At 48.0% G+C, this 27,380-nt stretch overlaps 1 protein-coding gene across 3 annotated transcripts in view; it reads left to right on the top strand.

Annotated features, from left to right (window-relative positions):
• Positions 1-27,380, top strand: part of KIAA2012 (KIAA2012 ortholog) — a 287,207-nt gene that overhangs the window by 239,466 nt on the left and 20,361 nt on the right. For 2 of the 3 annotated variants that reach the window (XM_088460713.1, XM_088460715.1), the window contains 5 exons: positions 5,771-5,836; positions 7,900-7,951; positions 10,955-11,131; positions 16,489-16,576; positions 19,215-19,371. In XM_088460713.1, coding sequence (XP_088316839.1) covers positions 5,771-5,836; positions 7,900-7,951; positions 10,955-11,131; positions 16,489-16,576; positions 19,215-19,371 — 540 coding nt within the window. The remainder of the gene's footprint in view (positions 1-5,770; positions 5,837-7,899; positions 7,952-10,954; positions 11,132-16,488; positions 16,577-19,214; positions 19,372-27,380) is intronic. The other variant, XM_088460714.1, reaches the window with a different exon arrangement.

Below are 27,380 nucleotides of genomic sequence, written 5' to 3'. Positions count from 1 at the left end.
TCACACTCACTCCCATATATAGTGCACGCAGCTCACACTCACTCCCATATATAGTACACACAGCTCACACTCACTCCCATATATAGTACACACAGCTCACACTCACTCCCATATATAGTACACAGCTGCTCCCGCAGCTCACACTCACTCCCGTATATAGTACACGCAGCTCACACTCACTCCCATATATAGTACACGCAGCTCACACTCACTCCCATATATAGTACACAGCTGCTCCCGCAGCTCACACTCACTCCCGTATATAGTACACGCAGCTCACACTCACTCCCATATATAGTACACGCAGCTCACACTCACTCCCATATATATTACACGCAGCTCACACTCACTCCCATATATAGTACACAGCTGCTCCCGCAGCTCACACTCACTCCCGTATATAGTACACGCAGCTCACACTCACTCCCATATATAGTACACGCAGCTCACACTCACTCCCATATATAGTACACGCAGCTCACACTCACTCCCATATATAGTACACGCAGCTCACACTCACTCCCATATATAGTACACGCAGCTCACACTCACACCCATATATAGTACACGCAGCTCACACTCACTCCCATGAAATAGTCTAGACCAGTGGTTCCCAAACTGTGCACCGGGACACTTACAGGGTGCCTCAGGATGGTGGTCCTGCACCAAATCAAATTCTTTATGTTCTATGTAATGTAAATATGTGGACAAACTCAAGCACATCCCTGTCACCACCACATAACTGACCCTAAGGATGACAGGTCAGCACATCCCTGTCCTCACCACATAACTGACCCTAAGGATGACAGGTCAGCACATCCCTGTCCCCACCACATAACTGACCCTAAGGGTGACAGGTCAGCACATCCCTGTCCCCATCACATAACTGACCCTAAGGATGACAGGTCAGCACATCCCTGTCCCCATCACATAACTGACCCTAAGGGTGACAGGTCAGCACATCCCTGTCCTCATCACATAACTGACCCTAAGGGTGACAGGTCAGCACATCCCTGTCCCCACCACATAACTGACCCTAAGGGTGACAGGTCAGCACATCCCTGTCCTCACCACATAACTGACCCTAAGGGTGACAGGTCAGCACATCCCTGTCCTCACCACATAACTGACCCTAAGGGTGACAGGTCAGCACATTCCTGTCCTCACCACATAACTGACCCTAAGGATGACAGGTCAGCACATCCCCGTCCTCACCACATAACTGACCCTAAGGGTGACAGCACATCCCTGTCCTCACCACATAACTGACCCTAAGGGTGACAGGTCAGCACATCCCTGTCCTCACCACATAACTGACCCTAAGGGTGACAGGTCAGCACATCCCTGTCCTCACCACATAACTGACCCTAAGGATGACAGGTCAGCACATCCCTGTCCTCACCACATAACTGAGCCTAAGGATGACAGGTCAGCACATCCCTGTCCCCACCACATAACTGACCCTAAGGGTGACAGGTCAGCACATCCCCGTCCCCACCACATAACTGACCCTAAGGATGACAGGTCAGCACATCCCCGTCCTCACCACATAACTGACCCTAAGGATGACAGGTCAGCACATCCCTGTCCTCACCACATAACTGACCCTAAGGATGACAGATCATCACATCCCCGTCCTCACCACATAACTGACCCTAAGGATGACAGCACATCCCTGTCCCCACCACATAACTGACCCTAAGGATGACAGGTCAGCACATCCCCGTCCTCACCACATAACTGACCCTAAGGGTGACAGGTCAGCACATCCCTGTCCTCACCACATAACTGACCCTAAGGGTGACAGGTCAGCACATCCCTGTCCTCACCACATAACTGACCCTAAGGATGACAGGTCAGCACATCCCTGTCCCCACCACATAACTGACCCTAAGGGTGACAGGTCATTACATCCCCGTCCTCACCACATAACTGACCCTAAGGATGACAGGTCAGCACATCCCTGTCCCCACCACATAACTGACCCTAAGGGTGACAGGTCAGCACATCCCTGTCCCCACCACATAACTGACCCTAAGGGTGACAGGTCAGCACATCCCTGTCCCCACCACATAACTGACCCTAAGGGTGACAGGTCAGCACATCCCTGTCCTCACCACATAACTGACCCTAAGGGTGACAGGTCAGCACATCCCTGTCCCCACCACATAACTGACCCTAAGGGTGACAGGTCAGCCCATCCCCGTCCTCACCACATAACTGACCCTAAGGGTGACAGGTCAGCACATCCCCGTCCTCACCACATAACTGACCCTAAGGGTGACAGGTCATCACATCCCCGTCCTCACCACATAACTGACCCTAAGGGTGACAGGTCATCACATCCCCGTCCTCACCACATAACTGACCCTAAGGGTGACAGGTCATCACATCCCCGTCCTCACCACATAACTGACCCTAAGGGTGACAGGTCATCACATCCCCGTCCTCACCACATAACTGACCCTAAGGGTGACAGGTCAGCACATCCCCGTCCCCACCACATAACTGACCCTAAGGGTGACAGGTCAGCACATCCCTGTCCTCACCACATAACTGACCCTAAGGGTGACAGGTCAGCACATCCCTGTCCTCACCACATAACTGACCCTAAGGGTGACAGGTCAGCACATCCCTGTCCCCACCACCAGCAAGTGCATGCATACGTGCCGATGTGGGTATTGACGTCGGGGACATGTTGCATTCGGCAGACATCCCCCTTCGGCTCTGCATGTAGGGCTGACGGAGGATGTCGCTGGCGAAGTGGTGGAGTACGCATTGTCAGTGACATAGTGACGATGTCCCCGATATGTCGCTCTGTCGTCTAGTAGTGTGTACCCAGCATTAGATCTGCCTGCTCCAATCTATCTATAGATATTTAACTACTTGTACCATATACTGTATATATTTATTTGTTTTGTAACACTTCTGAAATCATTATTCTGTTGAAAAGGGTCGTACTCAGGGCTGGGAGGTTGGACATTAATGTGACGTGTAACATTTGCTCGTTATGGCTCCTAAACCCCTTTCTGCATTAGCGCATAAGGTACAGTTTTGTAACATGTTCCACCGGTATAGGAGAGTGCGTGTGTAACGTGTTCCTCCGGTATAGGAGAGTGCCTATGTAACATGTTCCTCCGATATAGGAGAGTGCGTGTGTAACGTGTTCCTCCGGTATAGGAGACTGCCTGTGTAACATGTTCCACCGGTATAGGAGACTGCGTGTGTAACATGTTCCACCGGTATAGGAGACTGCGTGTGTAACATGTTCCTCCGGTATAGGAGACTGCGTGTGTAACCTGTTCCTCCGGGATAGGAGACTGCGTGTGTAACATGTTCCTCCGGTATAGGAGACTGCGTGTGTAACATGTTCCACCGGTATAGGAGACTGCGTGTGTAACATGTTCCTCCGGGATAGGGGACTGCATGTGTAACATGTTCCTCCGGTATAGGAGACTGCGTGTGTAACATGTTCCTCCGGGATAGGAGACTGCCTGTGTAACCTGTTCCTCCGGTATAGGAGACTACGTGTGTAACCTGTTCCTCCGGTATAGGAGACTGCGTGTGTAACCTGTTCCACCGGTATAGGAGACTGCGTGTGTAACATGTTCCTCCGGTATAGGAGAGTGCCTGTGTAACCTGTTCCTCCGGTATAGGAGACTGCCTGTGTAACCTGTTCCACCGGTATAGGAGACTGCCTGTGTAACATGTTCCACCGGTATAGGAGACTGCCTGTGTAACATGTTCCACCGGTATAGGAGACTACATGTGTAACCTGTTCCTCCGGTATAGGAGACTGCGTGTGTAACATGTTCCTCCGGTATAGGAGAGTGCCTGTGTAACCTGTTCCACCGGTATAGGAGACTGCCTGTGTAACATGTTCCACCGGTATAGGAGAGTGCCTGTGTAACCTGTTCCTCCGGTATAGGAGACTGCCTGTGTAACCTGTTCCACCGGTATAGGAGACTGCCTGTGTAACATGTTCCTCCGGTATAGGAGACTGCCTGTGTAACCTGTTCCACCGGTATAGGAGAGTGCGTCTGTAACCTGTTCCACCGGTATAGGAGACTGCCTGTGTAACATGTTCCTCCGGTATAGGAGACTGCGTGTGTAACATGTTCCTCCGGTATAGGAGACTGCCTGTGTAACCTGTTCCACCGGTATAGGAGACTGCCTGTGTAACATGTTCCACCGGTATAGGAGAGTGCCTGTGTAACATGTTCCACCGGTATAGGAGACTGCGTGTGTAACGTGTTCCTCCGGTATAGGAGACTGCGTGTGTAACCTGTTCCTCCGGTATAGGAGACTGCGTGTGTAACCTGTTCCTCCGGTATAGGAGAGTGCGTGTGTAACATGTTCCTCCGGTATAGGAGACTGCGCGTGTAACATGTTCCTTCGGTATAGGAGAGTGCGCGTGTAACCTGTTCCTCGGTATAGGAGAGTGCGCGTGTAACATGTTCCTCCGGTATAGGAGACTGCCTGTGTAACCTGTTCCTCCGGTATAGGAGACTGCGTCTGTAACCTGTTCCACCGGTATAGGAGACTGCCTGTGTAACCTGTTCCTCCGGTATAGGAGACTGCGTGTGTAACCTGTTCCACCGGTATAGGACACTGCGTTTGTAACCTGTTCCTCCGGTATAGGAGACTGCGTGTGTAACATGTTCCTCCGGTATAGGAGACTGCGTGTGTAACCTGTTCCTCCGGTATAGGAGACTGCGTGTGTAACATGTTCCACCGGTATAGGAGACTGCGTGTGTAACCTGTTCCTCCGGTATAGGAGACTGCGTGTGTAACATGTTCCTTCGGTATAGGAGAGTGCGCGTGTAACCTGTTCCTCGGTATAGGAGAGTGCGCGTGTAACATGTTCCTCCGGTATAGGAGAGTGCGTCTGTAACCTGTTCCACCGGTATAGGAGACTGCCTGTGTAACCTGTTCCTCCGGTATAGGAGACTGCGTGTGTAACCTGTTCCACCGGTATAGGACACTGCGTGTGTAACCTGTTCCTCCGGTATAGGAGACTGCGTGTGTAACATGTTCCTCCGGTATAGGAGACTGCGTGTGTAACCTGTTCCTCTGGTATAGGAGACTGCGTGTGTAACATGTTCCTCCGGTATAGGAGACTGCGTGTGTAACCTGTTCCTCCGGTATAGGAGACTGCGTGTGTAACCTGTTCCTCCGGTATAGGAGACTGCGTGTGTAACATGTTCCTCCGGTATAGGAGACTGCGTGTGTAACCTGTTCCTCCGGTATAGGAGACTGCGTGTGTAACCTGTTCCTCCGGTATAGGAGACTGCGTGTGTAACCTGTTCCTCCGGTATAGGAGACTGCGTGTGTAACATGTTCCTCCGGTATAGGAGAGTGCCTGTGTAACATGTTCCTCCGGTATAGGAGAGTGCGTGTGTAACATGTTCCACCGGTATAGGAGACTGCGTGTGTAACCTGTTCCTCCGGTATAGGAGACTGCGTGTGTAACCTGTTCCTCCGGTATAGGAGACTGCGTGTGTAACATGTTCCTCCGGTATAGGAGAGTGCCTGTGTAACATGTTCCTCCGGTATAGGAGACTGCGTGTGTAACATGTTCCTCCGGTATAGGAGACTGCCTGTGTAACCTGTTCCTCCGGTATAGGAGAGTGCCTGTGTAACATGTTCCTCCGGTATAGGAGACTGCGTGTGTAACATGTTCCTCCGGTATAGGAGACTGCCTGTGTAACATGTTCCTCCGGTATAGGAGACTGCGTGTGTAACCTGTTCCACTCATATAACATTTCAGCAGGTACAGATGGAGGCCGGTGGGAGAAATACACCAATCAGGGACCAGATACAATCACCAACACTGGTAAGTTCAAAAAGCGAATTCACCTTATCTAAGGGTCTCCCGTGTCTCATACATTGCTAATCTCTGCAGTGTAGTCCTGTGTGTGACGTTACTGTCCTGACCAGACCCATCTCGGCATGTGTGTGTGATAGGGTTAATCACCATAACACCATCTGCTCTGTCTATAGTATGTATCATACTCACTATAACATACCAAGTTCTGCCGCCGATAATATATAGTACAAGAGCTGACACTTGGTAGATATTCAATGAACCTTAGGTTGTAGCGCGTGACCTCTGCTCCCAGGTAAAGTGCCCGGAGTTATCCATTTATAGGCCCACAATCAATCCGCGACTAGCCCAGGCCTGTAATTAATAGCCCCTGGCACTTTACCCAGCAGTAGAGGCCGCGCCGTACAACCAGTGGTTAATTCAATCTCCCCCTTAGGAAGTCGTCAGATATTCTCTGACTGATCTGACAATATAATCACAACCTAATGTACTCAGACATAATGCAAACCTAACAATGGCTTTCTAAATCTAATGTAGCTCGGATTTATAAGGAACAAGCCTGACACAAATTGTTTCATAACACAAAGACAGAACTTTATGAAATGTGATTCAATATGACAAATGTGGAACAATTGATTTGAAAAAGTATAACAAATATTAAGATGAAAAGTATAAAATTTAATAGTATAAAGATGCCATATGCATCAATAATCTCATCAGTGCAATATACTGCTCAGGAGTAATCCCAATAATCCAAATTAAAGTACATTAAATTTAGTGAGTATAACCTGGTGAATAATTATGTATACGGAACTTCTCAGACAAGTCCCTCTCCTGTGAAAATGTCCCCAGCGATCTTTTCATATGATGTAATAATCGGTTAATACTCACTGTCCGAACGTTAGTCTCACCCAAAAACCCTTCCCCCTCAGGTGAATATAGTATAGTCCCCCTGTGCAGTCTCTGCAGTTAGAGTATCTGTCAGCAGCTTGTTTAATGATGTATAGCCAACCAGCCAGGTGCCGTATAGGCGATGATCCAATGCAGGTGCCTCTGCCCACGTCCACAGACACTGCCAGCTCTCCAGATGGTGCAGAGATGCACACCGACTCTCCACCGCCAAACAACGGGAGCACGGCGATATAGGCGCTCGAGCCTCCAACAGCCACACCACCGGGGTGCACAGACCAACACTGGTCGGTCAGACTGGTATGTGGGACAGCTGGCATATACTTCAGGAGGACCGGGCGCCTCTAACATCGCGCCCCCGCTACAAGGCGGTTAAGAGACTTTCCCACATACCTGTCTGACCGACTGATACTAGAATATGTAAATCTAAAAATATATCTCCAAAGTATCTCTACTACTCAGTTTAAAACGGACGGAGTTGTGCACTATAAATATGTTTAGCAGACGCAGAAGGTTGCGCCCTGTATAAGGTGATTGTACGGCCACTGTCTGCTTCTATTGTCTTATAGGGGTTCACGTCTACATGGATGTTGGGGTCCTGGATGAGACCCAAAGGACAGAGAAGACTTATGTTATTTGTTATGGCAAGAGTTATGACATTCCCCCAAGCCAGCAGGGTGTCTCGTCTCACAGGCAGAGTAGAATAGAGCTCCGGGTGCCTTTTATACATCAGTGACCGATATCGGGGCTATAACTGCAGAAAAGGGACAAGAATTGGGATTACAGCTAAATCTTGTGTATTACACTGAAACCCCATAAGACCGTTGTACAGACCACAAGCAAAGATTTGTCAGAATAAATAAGCCGGTTACTACCCCTTTTATTATGCCCCATAACCCCCATCAGGATCTGGAACGCTATTGTAGCGTTTTATAGCTACTACTCAGTAATGGCGGTTTTTCTGAACAGACCGCCGTACATTTATACCCTCCCAACCAGCGATGTATGACCAGACTGCCCAAAGCCCCTCCACTTAATAAATCACCCCTCAGAGCGACCCTCTCTGGAATATCAGTAATGGCCGGGAGGGGTGGAACATTCCATGCTACCTATATTGATGTGGATTAGTATTTATTATAATAGATATATAATTCTCTTTACAGCAGACCAAAGATGAGGAGGAGATTGAGCACCAGAAGCTGCAGATGTCACCAGGTAATAAATATAGTTGTTACCTTTATTTTAGTGTAAACGTAACAGAAAATAGGAAATAATTGGAATGGACACGAGTCTCACGCCATGCTGGTATTCGGGATTTCCGTGTATATGTCAGCACAACTGCAGCTACTTATTCACGTAGTGTCTGTGCCCGCTTTACCACCCTGTTTATGCCCAGATCCTTAGGTGTGTAAATGAGCGCTATAAGGCATAATAATCATACAAACAAACACATAAAAATTAGGTTGATGTTTATAGTCTTTTTTTAAGACTAAATGGAAGTGGTGGCTATAGTTCCACAAAACGACCAAAGATGTCACAAGTCCGTGGTGTCAGGCTCCACCTAAGCTCTCCCTACCTTACCACCGGTGATACCTTCTCCAAAGGGTAGCTTCATGCGTGTCTCGGCCGATGTAATTGCCGCGGCGCTGAGAGATGATGTCAGACGCTGGCCGCCTTACGGGTAATGTGCCGCTTGGTCTGGTCCTTAAGCTCTTCACACTTCCTTCCTTATCCAACGCGTTTCGTACCACTTCTGGTCCTTTTTCAAGGATTAGGATTGTTCTTTCAAATGGGTATATTTATACTAAACTTTATTAAAGTAAAAAGTAAAAACTGGAAGTCAGGAATCTTTTGGCACTAAGCACATGTTCCTGATTTGCTTTCAAATTAAAAGTTTGCATTTGATGATTATTATGCATAGTCAGTATGAAAAGTAATAGTGGTATAATTCTAAAATATATATAAAATAAGGAGGCAATTTGTAATAAGAAAACAGTGATAAAAATCTGTATGTAAAAATTGTATATAAAAAAGGGGGAGGGGGTCTCTAAGAAAAGGAGGAATGTTTATAAGAAAGCATTAAGTTCTATATTAATATTTAGTCCGTATGGTTCCAGAGTTTTCAGGAGGAAGATCCATTTTGTTCCGTTTCTTTTCAATGAATTAATCTTATCTTCTCTCCAATTTGGTTTCATTCCTTGAATTCCCAGAAATTTCAGACCTTTTGGGTTCTTATCATGATGGGTCAGAAAATGGCGATACACTAGGGGGGGCGAGTCCTTTTTTCATGTTGTATAGATGTTCTGCTATTCTCACTTTAATTTTTCTTTTCGTCTGTCCAACATATTGGATCCCACAAGGACATTCCAATAAATAAATCAGGACAAAAAATCCATGATCTGAAAGATTTTCTTTGATTGCTGTGATGTGAAATCTTGTTTCTTTTTGGTGTCCGCAGTTTGGTTTTTACACCCTGGGCAGTTTTTGCAGAAATCCTTTTGTACCCAGATTTGTTCTATTGGTGGTTATTTCAGTTGGTAAATAGCTTTTTGTTAATTGTTGTTTTAGGTTACTTTCTTATAAATAATTCTCGTTTTTTTTTGTAATATCTTTCTGGCTTCTTCATCCAACATTAATATGTTCCAATGTGTACATCACGCGCTGATCCTATGATGTCATAGTTTGCATCTAGCGAGTGTACATAACGCGCTGATCCTATGATGTCATAGTTTGCATCTAGCGAGTGTACATCACGCGCTTATCCTATGATGTCATAGTTTGTATCTAGCGAGTGTACATAACGCGCTTATCCTATGATGTCATAGTTTGTATCTAGCGAGTGTACATAGTGCGTTTATCCTATTGTCATAGTTTGCATCTAGCGAGTGTACATCACGCGCTTATCCTATGATGTCATAGTTTGTATCTAGTGAGTGTACATAGCGCGCTGATCCTATGATGTCATAGTTTGCATCTAGCGAGTGTACATCGCGCGCTTATCCTATGATGTCATAGTTTGCATCTAGCGAGTGTACATAACGCGCTGATCCTATGATGTCATAGTTTGTATCTAGCGAGTGTACATCACGCGCTTAACCTATGATGTCATAGTTTGCATCTAGTGAGTGTACATAATGCGCTGATCCTATGATGTCATAGTTTGTATCTAGCGAGTGTACATAACGCGCTGATCCTATGATGTCATAGTTTGCATCTAGCGAGTGTACATAGCGCGCTTATCCTATGATGTCATAGTTTGCATCTAGCGAGTGTACATCACGCGCTGATCCTATGATGTCATAGTTTGCATCTAGCGAGTGTACATCGCGCGCTTATCCTATGATGTCATAGTTTGCATCTAGCGAGTGTACATCACGCGCTGATCCTATGATGTCATAGTTTGCATCTAGCGAGTGTACATCACGCGCTGATCCTATGATGTCATAGTTTGCATCTAGCGAGTGTACATCACGCGCTGATCCTATGATGTCATAGTTTGCATCTAGCGAGTGTACATAACGCGCTGATCCTATGATGTCATAGTTTGTATCTAGCGAGTGTACATAGCGCGCTTATCCTATGATGTCATAGTTTGCATCTAGCGAGTGTACATAACGCGCTGATCCTATGATGTCATAGTTTGCATCTAGCGAGTGTACATCGCGCGCTTATCCTATGATATCATAGTTTGCATCTAGCGAGTGTACATAACGCGCTGATCCTATGATGTCATAGTTTGTATCTAGCGAGTGTACATCACGCGCTGATCCTATGATGTCATAGTTTGCATCTAGCGAGTGTACATCACGCGCTGATCCTATGATGTCATAGTTTGCATCTAGCGAGTGTACATATCGCGCTTATCCTATGATGTCATAGTTTGCATCTAGCGAGTGTACATAACGCGCTTATCCTATTGTCATAGTTTGTCGTAGATCACCGAGTCCAAAAGTCTGGGGGGGGGGGGGAGATTAGATATGAGATAGATACACACAGAGTGGAGAAGCACAGCACCATTACTATCCATTATGGTAGTTAGACAGAAAAGATACATACAGTATATACAATATCACAACTTTACAGATAAACATAATTACTTAGTGACACAGAGGGAGAGAGGTCCCTGCTCACAAGAGCTGACATTCTATGGGGCTGTGGGTGGGCACAAATGTGTCACAATCTACATTATGTTTTGTTCCTGCCATTATATTCACCCAGATCACCCAGACATCAGGTCGGTGCCCCTGGCAGCAAAATCACGCAATGAGAAGATGCCATCTGCGGCGGATACACTGAACATACATGTACAGGAAGGTCAGGGGGGCGGAGAAGATACAGCGCCACCTACTGCTCAGGAACAATACAGCAGCAAACAGGAGGTGACCAGTGTAACAGGTATGAGCATTGGAGCTGATCTTGGTAAATGAATGTCCTGACTTATGGCGGCTGCTTACATTTACTATCGTCAGGTTTTCTTCTATGTAGCTGCTGATAGCGTTGTGTACAGGGCCTGATTCACATGTGGAAATAGAGTAAGAAAGCGCCAGTAATGTGCCCCTGGGTAACTGCAGGGGGGCAGATGTAACCTGTGCAGAGAGAGTTAGATTTGGGAGAGGTGAGTCCAGATTGACATCTAAATTCCTGTGTAATAATAAAGCTCTGCAGCATTTGTGGGCTACATGCAGAAGCTGCCAGTATTTACCCTGCATGCAACATAACATGTATGTATTTACTCCCCCTGCATTACAACATGGGCTGTCCAGGTACAGAGTAACCTGCTTTATCTTACTCTATTCCCAACTCTGATCAGGTCCACTGTTATTTACAGTACAACATGGGCTGTCCAGGTACAGAGTATCCTGCTGTATCTTACTCTATTCCCAACTCTGATCAGGTCCACTGTTATTTACAGTACAACATGGGCTGTCCAGGTACAGAGTAACCTGCTCTACCTTACTCTATTCCCAACTCTGATCAGGTCCACTGTTATTTACAGTACAACATGGGCTGTCCAGGTACAGAGTAACCTGCTGTATCTTACTCTATTCCCAACTCTGATCAGGTCCACTGTTATTTACAGTACAACATGGTTTGTCCAGGTACAGAGTAACCTGCTCTATCTTACTCTATTCCCAACTCTGATCAGGTCCACTGTTATTTACAGTACAACATGGGCTGTCCAGGTACAGAGTAACGTGCTCTATCTTACTCTATTCCCAACTCTGATCAGGTCCACTGTTATTTACAGTACAACATGGGCTGTCCAGGTACAGAGTAACCTGCTCTATCTTACTCTATTCACTCTGATCAGGTCCACTGTTATTTACAGTACAACATGGGCTGTCCAGGTACAGAGTAACCTGCTGTATCTTACTCTATTCCCAACTCTGATCAGCTCCACTGTTATTTACAGTACAACATGGGCTGTCCAGGTACAGAGTAACCTGCTGTATCTTACTCTATTCCCAACACTGATCAGGTCCTCTGTTATTTACAGTACAACATGGGCTGTCCAGGTACAGAGTAACCTGCTGTATCTTACTCTATTCCCAACTCTGATCAGGTCCACTGTTATTTACAGTACAACATGGGCTGTCCAGGTACAGAGTAACCTGCTGTATCTTACTCTATTCCCAACTCTGATCAGGTCCACTGTTATTTACAGTACAACATGGTTTGTCCAGGTACAGAGTAACCTGCTCTATCTTACTCTATTCCCAACTCTGATCAGGTCCACTGTTATTTACAGTACAACATGGGCTGTTCAGGTACAGAGTAACCTGCTCTATCTTACTCTATTCCCAACTCTGATCAGCTCCACTGTTATTTACAGTACAACATGGGCTGTCCAGGTACAGAGTAACCTGCTGTATCTTACTCTATTCCCAACACTGATCAGGTCCTCTGTTATTTACAGTACAACATGGGCTGTCCAGGTACAGAGTAACCTGCTGTATCTTACTCTATTCCCAACTCTGATCAGGTCCACTGTTATTTACAGTACAACATGGGCTGTCCAGGTACAGAGTAACCTGCTGTATCTTACTCTATTCCCAACTCTGATCAGGTCCACTGTTATTTACAGTAGAACATGGGCTGTCCAGGTACAGAGTAACCTGCTGTATCTTACTCTATTCCCAACACTGATCAGGTCCTCTGTTATTTACAGTACAACATGGGCTGTCCAGGTACAGAGTAACCTGCTCTATCTTACTCTATTCCCAACTCTGATCAGGTCCACTGTTATTTACAGTACAACATGGGCTGTCCAGGTGCAGAGTAACGTGCTCTATCTTACTCTATTCCCAACTCTGATCAGGTCCACTGTTATTTACAGTACAACATGGGCTGTCCAGGTACAGAGTAACCTGCTGTATCTTACTCTGTTCCCAACTCTGATCAGGTCCACTGTTATTTACAGTACAACATGGGCTGTCCAGGTACAGAGTAACGTGCTCTATCTTACTCTATTCCCAACTCTGATCAGGTCCACTGTTATTTACAGTACAACATGGGCTGTCCAGGTACAGAGTAACCTGCTCTATCTTACTCTATTCACTCTGATCAGGTCCACTGTTATTTACAGTACAACATGGGCTGTCCAGGTACAGAGTAACCTGCTCTATCTTACTCTATTCCCAACTCTGATCAGCTCCACTGTTATTTACAGTACAACATGGGCTGTCCAGGTACAGAGTAACCTGCTGTATCTTACTCTATTCCCAACACTGATCAGGTCCTCTGTTATTTACAGTACAACATGGGCTGTCCAGGTACAGAGTAACCTGCTGTATCTTACTCTATTCCCAACTCTGATCAGGTCCACTGTTATTTACAGTACAACATGGGCTGTCCAGGTACAGAGTAACCTGCTGTATCTTACTCTATTCCCAACTCTGATCAGGTCCACTGTTATTTACAGTACAACATGGTTTGTCCAGGTACAGAGTAACCTGCTCTATCTTACTCTATTCCCAACTCTGATCAGGTCCACTGTTATTTACAGTACAACATGGGCTGTTCAGGTACAGAGTAACCTGCTCTATCTTACTCTATTCCCAACTCTGATCAGCTCCACTGTTATTTACAGTACAACATGGGCTGTCCAGGTACAGAGTAACCTGCTGTATCTTACTCTATTCCCAACACTGATCAGGTCCTCTGTTATTTACAGTACAACATGGGCTGTCCAGGTACAGAGTAACCTGCTGTATCTTACTCTATTCCCAACTCTGATCAGGTCCACTGTTATTTACAGTACAACATGGGCTGTCCAGGTACAGAGTAACCTGCTGTATCTTACTCTATTCCCAACTCTGATCAGGTCCACTGTTATTTACAGTAGAACATGGGCTGTCCAGGTACAGAGTAACCTGCTGTATCTTACTCTATTCCCAACACTGATCAGGTCCTCTGTTATTTACAGTACAACATGGGCTGTCCAGGTACAGAGTAACCTGCTGTATCTTACTCTATTCCCAACTCTGATCAGGTCCACTGTTATTTACAGTACAACATGGGCTGTCCAGGTACAGAGTAACCTGCTGTATCTTACTCTATTCCCAACTCTGATCAGGTCCACTGTTATTTACAGTACAACATGGTTTGTCCAGGTACAGAGTAACCTGCTCTATCTTACTCTATTCCCAACTCTGATCAGCTCCACTGTTATTTACAGTACAACATGGGCTGTTCAGGTACAGAGTAACCTGCTCTATCTTACTCTATTCCCAACTCTGATCAGCTCCACTGTTATTTACAGTACAACATGGGCTGTCCAGGTACAGAGTAACCTGCTGTATCTTACTCTATTCCCAACACTGATCAGGTCCTCTGTTATTTACAGTACAACATGGGCTGTCCAGGTACAGAGTAACCTGCTGTATCTTACTCTATTCCCAACTCTGATCAGGTCCACTGTTATTTACAGTACAACATGGGCTGTCCAGGTACAGAGTAACCTGCTGTATCTTACTCTATTCCCAACTCTGATCAGGTCCACTGTTATTTACAGTAGAACATGGGCTGTCCAGGTACAGAGTAACCTGCTGTATCTTACTCTATTCCCAACTCTGATCAGGTCCACTGTTATTTACAGTACAACATGGGCTGTCCAGGTACAGAGTAACCTGCTGTATCTTACTCTATTCCCAACTCTGATCAGGTCCACTGTTATTTACAGTAGAACATGGGCTGTCCAGGTACAGAGTAACCTGCTCTATCTTACTCTATTCTCAACACTGATCAGGTCCTCTGTTATTTACAGTACAACATGGGCTGTCCAGGTACAGAGTAACCTGCTCTATCTTACTCTATTCCCAACTCTGATCAGGTCCACTGTTATTTACAGTACAACATGGGCTGTCCAGGTGCAGAGTAACGTGCTCTATCTTACTCTATTCCCAACTCTGATCAGGTCCACTGTTATTTACAGTACAACATGGGCTGTCCAGGTACAGAGTAACCTGCTGTATCTTACTCTATTCCCAACACTGATCAGGTCCTCTGTTATTTACAGTACAACATGGGCTGTCCAGGTACAGAGTAACCTGCTGTATCTTACTCTATTCCCAACTCTGATCAGGTCCACTGTTATTTACAGTACAACATGGGCTGTCCAGGTACAGAGTAACCTGCTGTATCTTACTCTATTCCCAACTCTGATCAGGTCCACTGTTATTTACAGTAGAACATGGGCTGTCCAGGTACAGAGTAACCTGCTGTATCTTACTCTATTCCCAACACTGATCAGGTCCTCTGTTATTTACAGTACAACATGGGCTGTCCAGGTACAGAGTAACCTGCTGTATCTTACTCTATTCCCAACTCTGATCAGGTCCACTGTTATTTACAGTACAACATGGGCTGTCCAGGTACAGAGTAACCTGCTGTATCTTACTCTATTCCCAACTCTGATCAGGTCCACTGTTATTTACAGTACAACATGGTTTGTCCAGGTACAGAGTAACCTGCTCTATCTTACTCTATTCCCAACTCTGATCAGCTCCACTGTTATTTACAGTACAACATGGTCTGTCCAGGTACAGAGTAACCTGCTGTATCTTACTCTATTCCCAACTCCAATCAGGTGGACAATCCGGTACAGAGGGTCATGTTCCTGTATTATTATTGCAATCCCAGCTATCCTGAAAACGTCCTTTTAAATTGCTACTTAATGTGATATTGCCAAGAAACATACTGAGCGAATGATATCACCCATAGAGGTTTCAGTAAGAGTTCCTGTCTATATAGCACCAGATTTCCGGTTCTAGATCTAGCCATTTGGCGGCCATTGGCTGCAGTCTGGATAACATACGCTGGGATTACACAATCATCTATAGGTCTGCCTCACAGAATTCAGTTTTAAAGCTGCCAGAGGGACTGTAAGCAACATGCTGCAGGAACTTACTGTATAGGGACCTTTACACCGTCCCAGGCTGCAGGAACTTACTGTATAGGGACCTTTACACCGTCCCAGGCTGCAGGAACTTACTGTATAGGGACCTTTACACCAGCCCAGGCTGCGGGAACTTACTGTACAGGGACCTTTACACCGTCCCAGGCTGCGGGAACTTACTGTATAGGGACCTTTACACCATCCCAGGCTGCAGGAACTTACTGTATAGGGACCTTTACACCGTCCCAGGCTGCGGGAACTTACTGTATAGGGACCATTACACCGTCCCAGGCTGTGGGAACTTACTGTATAGGGTCTGGGATATTATGTACTGAGACTGCGTTTCCCCTTCCAGGCTCCAGAAAACAACCAAACACAAAACAGAAGACCTCGGAATCTGCAAGGAAACAAACTTCCAAGCCCGGAAAGAAACTCCCCGAAATGTGAGTAACCCCAATAGCCCTTGTGATAGAACAAATCAAAAATCTCCTGTCATTTGCCGTTATACCACTATGTGATCAGGATGTTCTGGGAATACCGATCAGTAATGAGGGTCATTTATGCACTCAATTGGGGGGGGGGGGGATGTTTGGGAACCTCTGACTGTCCCTTAAACATAAATAACAGCAAAATAGAAACCTTTAGAAAAAGCTTATTTGTGAAACGTGCATCCAGTGGAAAAGCGGTCAGTGCGCAAATCTTTATCTATAGCCATACAAGGTGGAGAGGCCTACTCAGTTCTACCGGCAAAACATGTGAAATACACATTGTGGCACTTTATACTTGATTAGGGTAACGTTATCTAAATTTCCAGCTTCACTTAATATTCCAGTTGCAGCTTTATGTCAGCGGGTACAGAAGAGCACAATGTACGTACTGGCTGCACTGTCTGATCTAAGAAATAAAGGTCCGTTATTTGAGAGATTTATTTCTGTGTGGTTATATCAATCCCTTATGATCCTAAACTTCGGTAGGTTTTTCTAGCTTTGTCCGGCCCGGCAGCTTATGTCGGCATCATACAGTTCAGTTCCAAATCCAAACTCACATCGATTTTTCAGAGGATAATTGTGTTTTTTTGAGCGCACTCCCTGAGCAGGTGAAAAGTGAGGGAACATCTTTATATTAAGGTAAAAATGTCGGGACACCGTGCAGAACCTCCCAATGAATTATCAGGCACTTGCGGGTTAACTAGTAACATTTGGCCAACAAAGACATGAAAGTGTTCAGGAGAATTTCTCTATAAAAAGCTCAAAGGGTTAAATAATGTGGGACAGGTATGTGGAGGTGTAAATGATGGGGGACAGGTAGGTGGAGGTGTAAATGATGGGGGACCGGTAGGTGGAGGTGTAAATGATGGGGGACAGGTAGGTGGAGGTATAAATGATGGGGGACAGGTATGGGGAGGTGTAAATGATGGGGGACAGGTATGTGGGGGTGTAAATGATGGGGGACAGGTAGGTGGAGGTGTAAATGATGGGGGACAGGTATGTGGAGGTATAAATGATGGGGGACAGGTATGTGGAGGTGTAAATGATGGGGGACAGGTAGGTGGAGGTGTAAATGATGGGGGACAGGTAGGTGGAGGTATAAATGATGGGGGACAGGTAGGTGGAGGTATAAATGATGGGGGACAGGTAGGTGGAGGTGTAAATGATGGGGACAGGTAGGTGGAGGTGTAAATGATGGGGACAGGTAGGTGGAGGTGTAAATGATGGGGGACAGGTAGGTGGAGGTGTAAATGATGGGGGACAGGTAGGTGGAGGTGTAAATGATGGGGGACAGGTAGGTGGAGGTGTAAATGATGGGGGACAGGTAGGTGGTGGTGTAAATGATGGGGACAGGTAGGTGGAGGTGTAAATGATGGGGGACAGGGAGGTGGAGGTGTAAATGATGGGGGACAGGGAGGTGTAAATGATGTAGGACAGGTAGGTGGAGGTGTAAATGATGTAGGACAGGTAGGTGGAGGTGTAATGATGTTGTACAGACGCTACAAAATCACTCTACAAGCATTTTTTTGTACCCCAAAATGCTAGAAAGGCTTTAATTTGATGGGCAACACTTCCTATCATTATTAAATCATTATACAAAAGTGCATAAAAAAAAATATTTAACATCTTTTACGAACCTCCAGTACTTTCCTTATGGCCACCAGCAGCCTCCGGTACTTTCCTTATGGCCACCAGCAGCCTCCGGTACTTTCCTTATGGCCACCAGCAGCCTCCGGTACTTTCCTTATGGCCACCAGCAGCCTCCGGTACTTTCCTTATGGCCACCAGCAGCCTCCGGTACTTTCCTTATGGCCACCAGCAGCCTCCGGTACTTTCCTTATGGCCACCAGCAGCCTCCGGTACTTTCCTTATGGCCACCAGCAGCCTCCGGTACTTTCCTTATGGCCACCAGCAGCCTCCGGTACTTTCCTTATGGCCACCAGCAGCCTCCGGTACTTTCCTTATGGCCACTAATAGCTTTCTATAGGGTACTCCTCTCTTAGATGAGAAATTTTTGGGGGTCCACGATGGCTTCCTCACTTTTTTTCATGCTCTTCTCCAAGTTCGCTTTAGTACAATATTCACACACCCTTGCCGCGAGTAGCACAAGTTTCTAATTGGATTCCGTGTTTCTCGGGAATATGAAGTGTGTGAGCTTCATGAAACAACTCGCACTGACAAACTTGCACCTAATTGGATTGGTCCAATATTTGAGATCTTTGTTTCTGTGGCTGTATCACTGCTGTATGATGCTAAACCTCAGTAGGTTTCTCTAGCTTTGTACAGGCCGGCAGAATATGTTGGTATTATATAGAAACTATAGGAAAAATAATATATTGTATTCCTTGCAGTTATGCTTGGTAAGTAAATGCTGGAAACACAACTGTAAGACCTGTAGTTTTCCCCCTGACGCTGCCGGTGTTTGCGGGACGCTGCCGGTGTTTGCGGGACGCTGCCGGTGCTTGGGGGACGCTGCCGGTGCTTGGGGGACGCTGCCGGGGTTTGCGGGACGCTGCCGGGGTTTGTGTTTTATTTTCAAGTTACAAATGTCAGTCTGGTTATAAAACCACCATAACCAGTAACATTTTCTTAGAGTTAAGGACGTGGAGAAAGTCCCCGGTGTGGAGGGAGAGACGCCGCCGAATGTTCCTCTACATGCAGAAGACGTCACACAAACTAAAAGCCACCCCGCGGAGCGCCATTTACCAGGACAGGAGAAGGAACTAGCGGCCGAAAGCACCAAAGCTCTAGTCAGTATTCTTACACAACTGTATGTAATGTAATATCGGTAATCAGATGGAAACATAGACAGTTACTGAGCACGTTGTGAATGTTCTGTAGCGATGAGGTACCCAGAGCCTGCTCATCAGGACTGAGATCATTTACACCAGGGTCTGCTCATCAGGACTGAGATCATTTACACCAGGGTCTGCTCATCAGGACTGAGATCATTTACACCAGGGTCTGCTCATCAGGACTGAGATCATTTACACCAGGGTCTGCTCATCAGGACTGAGATAATTTACACCAGGGTCTGCTCATCAGGACTGAGATCATTTACACCAGGGTCTGCTCATCAGGACTGAGATCATTTACACCAGGGTCTGCTCATCAGGACTGAGATCATTTACACCAGGGTCTGCTCATCAGGACTGAGATCATTTACACCAGGGTTGGCTCAGCGATTGGGCTCTGAGGGCCTCTCACCACTTAATATGAATGTTGGAGGTCTCACAGCGAGCTCAGTAATGGGTGGGATGTAAAGGAAAGTAACAGCTAGAAAGCCATGGTACCAGCATGTCCCTGCAGTGCATCGCAGGAAGCTTCTGTACTCACCTGCAACAGGTAAACCACTCAGACAGAACACAGCAACATACAATACGACACTATTATATATATATATATACTCCTCACACCCAGCCGTGCGACAAATGAGAGGGAGGAATCCCATTAACACCTTCCAGGCGTGTAGGAGGAGTCACACTGTATACATTACTGGGGGTGTAGGAGGAGTCACACTGTATACATTACTGGGGGTGTAGGAGGAGTCGCACTGTATACATTACTGGGGGTGTAGGAGGAGTCGCACTGTAGGAGTCACACTGTATACATTACTGGGGGGTGTAGGAGGAGTCGCACTGTATACATTCCCGGGGGTGTAGGAGGAGTCGCACTGTATACATTACTGGGGGTGTAGGAGGAGTCGCACTGTATACATTACTGGGGGTGTAGGAGGAGTCACACTGTATACATTCCCGGGGGTGTAGGAGGAGTCGCACTGTATACATTACTGGGGGTGTAGGAGGAGTCGCACTGTATACATTACTGGGGGTGTAGGAGGAGTCGCACTGTATACATTACTGGGGGTGTAGGAGGAGTCGCACTGCATACATTACTGGGGGTGTAGGAGGAGTCGCACTGTATACATTACTGGGGGTGTAGGAGGAGTCACACTGCATACATTCCCGGGGGTGTAGGAGGAGTCGCACTGCATACATTACTGGGGGTGTAGGAGGAGTCGCACTGTATACATTACTGGGGGTGAAGGAGGGGAGGAGTCACGTACCACATATTCCGGTGTGTAGGAGGGAGGAGTCGCACTGTATACATTACTGGGGGTGTAGGAGGAGTCACACTGCATACATTCCCGGGGGTGTAGGAGGAGTCGCACTGCATACATTACTGGGGGTGTAGGAGGAGTCGCACTGTATACATTACTGGGGGTGTAGGAGGAGTCGCACTGTATACATTACTGGGGGTGTAGGAGGAGTCGCACTGTATACATTCCCGGGGGTGTAGGAGGAGTCGCACTGCATACATTACTGGGGGTGTAGGAGGAGTCACACTGTACACATTACTGGGGGTGTAGGAGGAGTCACACTGTACACATTACTGGGGGTGTAGGAGGAGTCACACTGTATACATTACTGGGGGTGTAGGAGGAGTCGCACTGTATACATTACTGGGGGTGTAGGAGGAGTCGCACTGCATACATTCCCGGGGGTGTACATTACTGGGGGTGTAGGATGAGTCACACTGCATACATTACTGGGGGTGTAGGAGGAGTCACACTGTATACATTACTGGGGGTGTAGGAGGAGTCACACTGTACACATTACTGGGGGTGTAGGAGGAGTCACACTGTATACATTACTGGGGGTGTAGGAGGAGTCGCACTGCATACATTACTGGGGGTGTAGGAGGAGTCGCACTGTATACATTACTAGGGGTGTAGGAGGAGTCGCACTGTATACATTACTGGGGGTGTAGGAGGAGTCGCACTGTATACATTACTGGGGGTGTAGGAGGAGTCACACTGTATACATTACTGGGGGTGTAGGAGGAGTCACACTGTATACATTACCGGGGGTGTAGGAGGAGTCACACTGTATACATTACCGGGGGTGTAGGAGGAGTCGCACTGTATACATTCCTGGGGGTGTAGGAGTCGCCGCACTGTATACATTACTGGGGGTGTAGGAGGAGTCGCCGCACTGTATACATTACTGGGGGTGTAGGAGGAGTCGCACTGTATACATTACTGGGGTGTAGGAGGGGAGGAGTCACACTGTATACATTACTGGGGGTGTAGGAGGAGTCGCACTGTATACATTACTGGGGTGTAGGAGGAGTCACACTGCTTACATTACTGGGGGTGTAGGAGGGGAGGAGTCACACTGTATACATTACTGGGGGTGTAGGAGGAGTCGCACTGCATACATTACTGGGGGTGTAGGAGGAGTCGCACTGCATACATTACTGGGGGTGAAGGAGGAGTCGCACTGTATACATTACTGGGGGTGTAGGAGGAGTCACACTGTATACATTCCCGGGGGTGTAGGAGGAGTCGCACTGTATACATTACTGGGGGTGTAGGAGGAGTCGCACTGTATACATTCCCGGGGGTGTAGGAGGAGTCGCACTGTATACATTACTGGGGGTGTAGGCAGAGTCACACTGTATACATTCCCGGGGGTGTAGGAGGGGAGGAGTCACGTACCACAGATTCCGGTGTGTAGGAGGGAGGAGTCGCACTGTATACATTCCCGGGGGTGTAGGAGGAGTCACACTGTATACATTACTGGGGGTGTAGGAGGAGTCGCACTGTATACATTACTGGGGGTGTAGGAGGAGTCGCACTGTATACATTACTGGGGGTGTAGGAGGAGTCGCACTGTATACATTACTGGGGGTGTAGGAGGAGTCGCACTGCATACATTCCCGGTGGTGTAGGAGGAGTCGCACTGTATACATTACTGGGGGTGTAGGAGGAGTCACACTGCATACATTACTGGGGGTGTAGGAGGAGTCACACTGCATACATTACTGGGGGTGTAGGAGGAGTCGCACTGTATACATTACTGGGGGTGTAGGAGGAGTCACACTGTATACATTACTGGGGGTGTAGGAGGAGTCGCACTGCATACATTACTGGGGGTGTAGGAGGAGTCGCACTGTATACATTACTGGGGGTGTAGGAGGAGTCACACTGTATACATTCCCGGGGGTGTAGGAGGGGAGGAGTCACGTACCACATATTCCGGTGTGTAGGAGGGAGGAGTCGCACTGCATACATTACTGGGGGTGTAGGAGGAGTCGCACTGTATACATTACTGGGGGTGTAGGAGGAGTCGCACTGCATACATTACTGGGGGTGTAGGAGGAGTCGTACTGCATACATTACTGGGGGTGTAGGAGGAGTCGTACTGCATACATTACTAGGGGTGTAGGAGGAGTCGCACTGTATACATTACTGTGGGTGTAGGAGGAGTCGCACTGTATACATTACTGGGGGTGTAGGAGGAGTCGCATCGCATACATTACTGGGGGTGTAGGAGGAGTCGCACTGTATACATTACTGGGGGTGTAGGAGGAGTCACACTGTATACATTACTGGGGGTGTAGGAGGAGTCGCACTGCATACATTACTGGGGGTGTAGGAGGAGTCGCACTGCATACATTCCCGGGGGTGTAGGAGGAGTCGCACTGCATACATTCCCGGGGGTGTAGGAGGAGTCGCACTGCATACATTACTGGGGGTGTAGGAGGAGTCGCACTGTATACATTCCCGGGGGTGTAGGAGGAGTCGCACTGCATACATTCCCGGGGGTGTACATTACTGGGGGTGTAGGAGGAGTCGCACTGTATACATTCCCGGGGGTGTAGGAGGAGTCGCACTGCATACATTCCTGGGGGTGTAGGAGTCGCCGCACTGTATACATTACTGGGGGTGTAGGAGGAGTCGCACTGTATACATTACTGGGGTGTAGGAGGAGTCGCACTGCATACATTACTGGGGGTGTAGGAGGGGAGGAGTCACACTGTATACATTACTGGGGGTGTAGGAGGAGTCGCACTGTATACATTACTGGGGTGTAGGAGGAGTCACACTGCATACATTACTGGGGGTGTAGGAGGGGAGGAGTCACACTGTATACATTACTGGGGGTGTAGGAGGAGTCGCACTGCATACATTACTGGGGGTGTAGGAGGAGTCGCACTGCATACATTACTGGGGGTGAAGGAGGAGTCACACTGTATACATTACTGGGGGTGTAGGAGGAGTCACACTGTATACATTCCCGGGGGTGTAGGAGGAGTCGCACTGTATACATTACTGGGGGTGTAGGAGGAGTCGCACTGTATACATTACTGGGGGTGTAGGAGGAGTCGCACTGCATACATTACTGGGGGTGTAGGAGGAGTCGCACTGTATACATTCCCGGGGGTTTAGGAGGATTCGCATTGTATACATTACTGGGGGTGTAGGAGGAGTCGCACTGTATACATTACTGGGGGTGTAGGAGGAGTCGCACTGTATACATTCCCGGGGGTATAGGAGGAGTCGCACTGTATACATTACTGGGGGTGTAGGAGGAGTAACACTGTATACATTACTGGGGGTGTAGGAGGAGTCGCACTGTATACATTACTGGGGGTGTAGGAGGAGTCCCACTGTATACATTCCCGGGGCTGTAGGAGGAGTCGCACTGTATACATTACTGGGGGTGTAGGCAGAGTCACACTGTATACATTCCCGGGGGTGTAGGAGGAGTCGCACTGCATACATTCCCGGTGGTGTAGGAGGAGTCGCACTGTATACATTACTGGGGGTGTAGGAGGAGTCGCACTGTATACATTACTGGGGGTGTAGGAGGAGTCGCACTGCATACATTCCCGGTGGTGTAGGAGGAGTCGCACTGTATACATTACTGGGGGTGTAGGAGGAGTCACACTGCATACATTACTGGGGGTGTAGGAGGAGTCACACTGTAGGAGTCACACTGTATACATTACTGGGGGTGTAGGAGGAGTCGCACTGCATACATTACTGGGGGTGTAGGAGGAGTCGCACTGTATACATTCCCGGGGGTGTAGGAGGAGTCGCACTGTATACATTACTGGGGGTGTAGGAGGAGTCACACTGCATACATTCCCGGGGGTGTAGGAGGAGTCGCACTGCATACATTACTGGGGGTGTAGGAGGAGTCGCACTGTATACATTACTGGGGGTGTAGAAGGAGTCGCACTGTATACATTACTGGGGGTGTAGGAGGAGTCACACTGTATACATTCCCGGGGGTGTAGGAGGGGAGGAGTCGCGTACCACATATTCCGGTGTGTAGGAGGGAGGAGTCGCACTGTATACATTCCCGGGGGTGTAGGAGGAGTCACACTGTATACATTACTGGGGGTGTAGGAGGAGTCGCACTGTATACATTACTGGGGGTGTAGGAGGAGTCGCACTGCATACATTCCCGGTGGTGTAGGAGGAGTCGCACTGTATACATTACTGGGGGTGTAGGAGGAGTCACACTGCATACATTACTGGGGGTGTAGGAGGAGTCACACTGTAGGAGTCACACTGTATACATTACTGGGGGTGTAGGAGGAGTCGCACTGCATACATTACTGGGGGTGTAGGAGGAGTCGCACTGTATACATTCCCGGGGGTGTAGGAGGAGTCGCACTGTATACATTACTGGGGGTGTAGGAGGAGTCACACTGCATACATTCCCGGGGGTGTAGGAGGAGTCGCACTGCATACATTACTGGGGGTGTAGGAGGAGTCGCACTGTATACATTACTGGGGGTGTAGGAGGAGTCGCACTGTATACATTACTGGGGGTGTAGGAGGAGTCACACTGTATACATTCCCGGGGGTGTAGGAGGGGAGGAGTCACGTACCACATATTCCGGTGTGTAGGAGGGAGGAGTCGCACTGCATACATTACTGGGGGTGTAGGAGGAGTCGCACTGTATACATTACTGGGGGTGTAGGAGGAGTCGCACTGCATACATTACTGGGGGTGTAGGAGGAGTCGTACTGCATACATTACTAGGGGTGTAGGAGGAGTCGCACTGTATACATTACTGTGGGTGTAGGAGGAGTCGCACTGTATACATTACTGGGGGTGTAGGAGGAGTCGCACTGCATACATTACTGGGGGTGTAGGAGGAGTCGCACTGTATACATTACTGGGGGTGTTGGAGGAGTCACACTGTATACATTCCCGGGGGTGTAGGAGGAGTCGCACTGCATACATTACTGGGGGTGTAGGAGGAGTCGCACTGTATACATTACTGGGGGTGTAGGAGGAGTCGCACTGTATACATTCCCGGGGGTGTAGGAGGAGTCGCACTGTATACATTACTGGGGGTGTAGGAGGAGTCACACTGCATACATTACTGGGGGTGTAGGAGGAGTCACACTGTAGGAGTCACACTGTATACATTACTGGGGGTGTAGGAGGAGTCGCACTGCATACATTACTGGGGGTGTAGGAGGAGTCACACTGTAGGAGTCACACTGTATACATTACTGGGGGTGTAGGAGGAGTCGCACTGCATACATTACTGGGGGTGTAGGAGGAGTCGCACTGTATACATTCCCGGGGGTGTAGGAGGAGTCGCACTGTATACATTACTGGGGGTGTAGGAGGAGTCGCACTGCATACATTACTGGGGGTGTAGGAGGAGTCACACTGCATACATTCCCGGGGGTGTAGGAGGAGTCGCACTGCATACATTACTGGGGGTGTAGGAGGAGTCGCACTGTATACATTACTGGGGGTGTAGGAGGAGTCGCACTGTATACATTACTGGGGGTGTAGGAGGAGTCACACTGTATACATTCCCGGGGGTGTAGGAGGGGAGGAGTCACGTACCACATATTCCGGTGTGTAGGAGGGAGGAGTCGCACTGCATACATTACTGGGGGTGTAGGAGGAGTCGCACTGTATACATTACTGGGGGTGTAGGAGGAGTCGCACTGCATACATTACTGGGGGTGTAGGAGGAGTCGTACTGCATACATTACTAGGGGTGTAGGAGGAGTCGCACTGCATACATTACTGGGGGTGTAGGAGGAGTCGCACTGCATACATTCCCGGGGGTGTAGGAAGAGTCGCACTGCATACATTCCCGGGGGTGTAGGAGGAGTCGCACTGCATACATTACTGGGGGTGTAGGAGGAGTCGCACTGTATACATTACTGGGGGTGTAGGAGGAGTCTCACTGTATACATTCCCGGGGGTGTAGGAGGAGTCGCACTGCATACATTACTGGGGGTGTAGGAGGAGTCGCACTGCATACATTACTGGGGGTGTAGGAGGAGTCGCACTGTATACATTACTGGGGGTGTAGGAGGAGTCGCACTGTATACATTACTGGGGGTGTAGGAGGAGTCGCACTGTATACATTACTGGGGGTGTAGGAGGAGTCGCACTGTATACATTACTGGGGGTGTAGGAGGAGTCGCACTGTATTCATTACTGGGGGTGTAGGAGGAGTCGCACTGTATACATTACTGGGGGTGTAGGAGGAGTTGCACTGTATACATTACTGGGGGTGTAGGAGGGAGGAGTCGCACTGTATACATTCCCGGGGGTGTAGGAGGGAGGAGTCGCACTGTATACATTACTGGGGGTGTAGGAGGAGTCGCACTGTATATATTACTGGGGGTGTAGGAGGAGTCACACTGTATACATTCCCGGGGGTGTAGGAGGGGAGGAGTCACGTACCACATATTCCGGTGTGTAGGAGGGAGGAGTCGCACTGCATACATTACTGGGGGTGTAGGAGGAGTCGCACTGCATACATTACTGGGGGTGTAGGAGGAGTTACTGTATACATTACTGGGGGTGTAGGAGGAGTCGCACTGTATACATTACTGGGGGTGTAGGAGGAGTTACTGTATACATTACTGGGGGTGTAGGAGGAGTCGCACTGCATACATTCCTGGGGGTGTAGGAGGGGA

The sequence above is a fragment of the Taudactylus pleione genome, unplaced genomic scaffold (genome assembly GCF_031769625.1).
Source record: "Taudactylus pleione unplaced genomic scaffold, aTauple2 ptg000976l, whole genome shotgun sequence".
Lineage (NCBI taxonomy): Eukaryota > Metazoa > Chordata > Amphibia > Anura > Myobatrachidae > Taudactylus > Taudactylus pleione.
The sequence above is the reverse complement of the archived record's forward strand: the minus strand, read 5'-3'. Positions and strand labels throughout refer to the sequence as shown.